The sequence below is a fragment of the Montipora capricornis genome, chromosome 14, assembly GCF_036669925.1.
Source record: "Montipora capricornis isolate CH-2021 chromosome 14, ASM3666992v2, whole genome shotgun sequence".
In the NCBI taxonomy this organism is placed as follows: Eukaryota; Metazoa; Cnidaria; class Anthozoa; order Scleractinia; family Acroporidae; genus Montipora; species Montipora capricornis.
Genome location: NC_090896.1, coordinates 27560112 through 27565111, shown reverse-complemented (window position 1 = coordinate 27565111; position 5000 = coordinate 27560112). Strand labels below are relative to the sequence as shown.

The 5000-nt window shown below is 38.1% G+C and overlaps 1 protein-coding gene across 1 annotated transcript in view; it reads right to left on the bottom strand.

Moving 5' to 3' along the window:
- Positions 1–2255, bottom strand: part of LOC138031827 (uncharacterized) — a 3528-nt gene extending 1273 nt beyond the window's left edge. Inside the window, exon 1 of the mRNA XM_068879451.1 lies at positions 1941–2255. Coding sequence (XP_068735552.1) covers positions 1941–2255 — 315 coding nt within the window. The remainder of the gene's footprint in view (positions 1–1940) is intronic.
- Between the last annotated feature and the right edge of the window lie 2745 nt (positions 2256–5000).

Below are 5000 nucleotides of genomic sequence, written 5' to 3'. Positions count from 1 at the left end.
AATGACATGAATATTGGCAAAACAGTCTGTGAACAACGTTGACTTTTTACCACTTCAAAATGTCTCGCTTTATCATTTCCATATTGTTGCCAAGAATTAAAAAAAAAACACTTATACCAATACCGATAAATCTCTACAGGGAAAATTTTAAGAGAAATTAATTGTTTTTCCTGTTGTTACTTGCGCCCTGTATTGAGGGAGCCACCTTAATCAAGGCAGGACGTTTTCTCCGTGTTTCCATAGCCTCATCTAAACACGAGGAGAAGTTAAGAGAATTCGAGGCAGTCGAGGGCTTTCGTAACTGTCGACAATTCTCCAACTCCCCCGAGTGTTTAGATGAGGCTATAGAAACATGGGAAAAAGTCCTCTATTGCTTTTATAAAATATTTCTCAAAGATAATACGACAAATGACGGAAAATGCTGTTTTTTTTTTACTTCTTGATTGAAACATACTTTCTTGATACGCGCTCACGTTTCCTAACAGCCAATCAAAACGCGCGTCTAACAATACATAACCATTCTCTGATTCGTGTGATGTCACAGCCGTGTTTCCAAACTCTTATCTAAACACATCTATTGACCAATGAGAGTGCAATTACTATCCTAATTATTTTAGAAATCGACATAGGCTATTTTCGTTTTTATGCTCGCCCTTTTGGGCGTACTGTCGCATGTTTACCCTGTGGTTTGAACATAACGACAAGATCGCAAATGCAAAGAAAACAACCTGAGGCTTAATTAAGGGCCTACTGACGTATTTTTTGGGGTGCGTTGCTAAGGATGTAATAGTTAACTAATTTGAGAGAATTTGGCATTATTTTGGTCAGTTTCTAACTTTTGTAAACCAATGATCCAAAATATGACGTCGTGAAGCCACGCCCATGGTCACGTGACCAATAAAAGAAAACTCTAAATTTGTCTACGTGCTACACAATTTGGGTATTTAATCAGTGGTTTCATAATTTGTATTCTTTTCTGCATCCAGCCAAGTATGGTTTTATTTTTATTTTGAAAAATGTTCTTTTTAGAGAGATAAACGATACTGAAATATCCATAAAATTTTCGAAAAAGATGATTTGAAAAAATCAATGCTTACCTACATTCTGTATTTGGAGGTGAAACGTGCCATATGAAAAAAAAATAATTCAATTTAAAGATAGCCGGAAATTTAGGTTTTTTCTCAAACCGGAAGTCAGTTCGTTTACGCATGCGCAGTTGATCTGAGAACGAGCGCGAGAAAGGGCGAGGAAAAACCTTGGATGGAAACAACAGTTCGTGCGGTGTTTTTTGCTTGTGGGCGGTTTTTCTGGTCAGCTCACTATATGATGACGTCAGTCACCAGAAGTAACATTTCACTTCCCTAGCAACGGTCGAAAAACCCGTCGGTGGGCCCTTAAACTTTCCATTTTGCCGTCATTGTGCCGCTTGTTTGAACTTGGCTTGTGAACGGACGACAAGTAAGAGGTATTTGCCCGCAAACGTCGGTCTAGAGCTCGACAGACAGTTGTTATACAGTTTGTCAAAATCTCTTATATTACTGATTATCCAATTTCCGAGCACACTACAGCACCGCGAAAACGCTGGTGGTAGTTCGTGCGTGGCTAGGCTTAGATTTCCAGCCGCTGGTGGCATGCTCACGCTACTCTCGTTAATACAATGATAAATCCACCACATTGCAATAATCATCCCCGAGTATATTATGCCCCAGATTTTTTTAAAGGAATTTGTTCCTGATTGGTCAAACCAAACAAAGAACATCCGGTGAACCCAGCCGTTGCAGTAAGGAGAAGCACTCTGGCGCAACAAGGCACCAGGGTTATGAGTGCTTTTCTAATCGTAATTACCGATAACTTGTACAACTCGAAATGCAGTGGTAGGCAGACCCTTACAAGAGAACAAACTGTTCTGCCACCTCATTTTCCAGCCAAGAAATACTAACCTCTCCATGACATTTCGTCCACCATGTACGCCTTATTGCTTCTCTCCTGTCTCGTCTTGAAGGCGCCGTAGATACAATAATAAGAAGGAAGATGGTTTGTTTCGTCTCTGGCTCTTTCAAATCACTGAATTCCGTTGTTGAAAACATACAATCCTTTCTATTGGGTGTTACCTGCGCCAAGTTATCGAACATGTCCACAAGTGGTTGAAGGTGTGTGAATCCTGGTTGTAGCAGGAGGCCACCTCGTCCTTGCGGTCTTTTGAGGTATAACCTCTTGTGGTTCAAAGAAAAGTTCTCGGTTCCAAAATGCAACATCGTAGTAACCATGAAAGCAAAGAGAAACATACAACAGATAAAAGTAATACGACTCACTGGACCTGAGCATATTTTCTTTCTGGGACGTAGAAACATTGTTATGCTGGCCAGTCTAGAGACAACATAGAAAAAAAAACAGTTAACAAAGCATCTCGTGTTTTTTCAATAAGTTGCTCTATAAGAAGAAATCGAAGATTTGGAGACAGCAGGAAGGCTGGCAGCCGCCTTTAAGCTTTTCATGATTGCCCATTAAAAAAATGGGTCAATCATTCGACCCTTGGGAATGAAACTTACAGATTTTACTCTGTTGGTTGTTTAAGAGTAATACATAAAGCAGCAGTTAACCTAGCAACCTTTGTGGCTTTCTTAATTAGTGTTAATAGAAGAATCCTCCTTACAAGAAGGGGTTTCTCTCCACTAACTAAAACATTCACAAATAAGCAGGAGTTTGAGGGGAATATTGTGTGTGTGAATGATGAGTTGAGGAAAAATCATAGACAAAAGTTAGGGTTAGTCTGTAAAATGAGGGGGAGAAATTTACAAAGCAAACTCTCAACCCCAAAATAAGGTTAAGAAATGAAACAAACTCTGTGTGAAATTAAAAACCTTAATCTCAGAAACAGCCAGATAGTACATGTGCGAAAAACTAAATCACGTAGGAGGGATTAATGAATATTTGACCATGAAAATTATTCGTTCTTAAAAATGGGAATAATAAAGATGAAAAATCTTTACACTAAAATCTTCGTTCTTAAAAAATATATCGTAAAAACTAAAGAAATCCCATGGAATATGAAACACAGGTTCCACGAGGCAAATCCAAAAATCCCAAGGATAAAGACAAGCTGACTGCGACACCATTAGGCTCGTAAATGGCTGCGAATCTTCAGGGGTAGAGCGCAACCGAGCAAGGGGGTTTCTAGTCCAGCGCCGGACCTCTACCCGACTCCCTCGTGCCGAGTCAAGAAAGGAAAAAGAGAAGAACAACAAGCCGCAACTCTGGACAAAAACCAGCACTAAGAAACCATGGACAGACTAACACGACCAAAGCTTCCAAAATCTCAGTGGGAGTTGTAACAAGACTCACACTAAAAAGGCAGAGCGAGAGACAAAGGGAGAGAGATGTGTTAATCTCGACATATTTGTTGGGCCGACTTCGTCGTAAACATTTAATAACGACAAATATCTCAAATTATTTGAAATTAATTTTGAGTGACGTGTCAAAATAGTCCAGAGGCGCAATAAATCAATCTGAAATATTTTCTAAAACACGGTTTACAACGGTCAGTATCATGCAATTAAAAAATGGAAAATTATTTCTTTATTTTCTTTACTTCAAATTAATTTAAACACAGACAAATTATATCTTAACTTCCAGGCTACCGAGATGCAACTTGTTTTGCCTGGCATACACTTTTCTCAACAGCAACGGTGAATTGGTTCTTTTCTGATTTTAAAGCAATCCATTTTAAAGTTTTATACTTATGGAACTCGATAACTGAGGAATAAAACTCAATGGCTATTACACATTCGAACATCTGCTTCCCTAATTCTCCGGTTAAACATGAAACGTTAGTGATGTATTGGTGTATTTGTTAATTTAAACACAGGCAAATTATTTCTTAACTTTCAGGCTACCGAGATGCAACTTGTTTTGCCTGGCATACACTTTTCTCAATAGCAACGGTGAATTGGTTCTTTTCTGATTTTAAAGCAATCCATTTTGTAAGTTTTATACTTATGGAACTCGATAACTGTGGAATAAAACTCAACAGCTATTACACCTTCGAACATCTGCTTCAGGGGCACCCAACGAGAACGTAGTTCAAAACCACTTAAACATAGCATTATTAAACGTATTTTAGTATTTAAACGGTAGATATAGGCATATTTTTATCCCCTAAAAAGTTTTCATCTGTTCGGATTTCCTAGCTGAAAGTCTAGTGATCCGAAAATTCTAGGTATCAAATCTTACCATTTCGAAAATTTTAGCCAGGAAAAAGGCTCCCGAAAATTCTAAGTGACCTTTTTAGGGTAAAAATCCGTTAAAAATGGGCAATTATACTATTTTTCAGATGTTCGAAAATCCTAGGAGAGGCAGGCAAGCAAGAAATTTTACAACAAATATTCCAAAAATTCTAGATCTCAAATCGTCCTCCGAACAGATATTTTCCGAAAATTGACGTTGGGTGCCCCTGCTGCTTCCCTAATTCTCCGGTTAAACATGGAACGTTAGTGATGTATTGGTATATTTGTTAATTTAAACACAGGCAAATTATTTTGCCAGTTAACTTACAGGCTACCGAGATGCAACTTGTTTTGCCTGGCATACACTTTTCTCAACAGCAACGGTGAATTGGTTCTTTTCCGATTTTAAAGCAATCCATTTTTAAGTTTTATACTTATGGATCTCGATAACTGAGGAATAAAACTCAATGGCTATTACACCTTCGAACATCTGCTTCCCTAATTCTCCGGTTAAACATGAAACGTTAGTGATGTATTGGTGTATTTGTTAATTTAAACACAGGCAAATTATTTCTTAACTTTCAGGCTACCGAGATATAACTTGTTTTGCCTGGCATACACTTTTCTCAACAGCAACGGTGAATTGGTTCTTTTCCGATTTTAAAGCAATCCATTTTTAAGTTTTATACTTATGGATCTCGATAACTGAGGAATAAAACTCAATGGCTATTACACCTTCGAACATCTGCTTCCCTAATTCTCCGGTTAAACATGAAA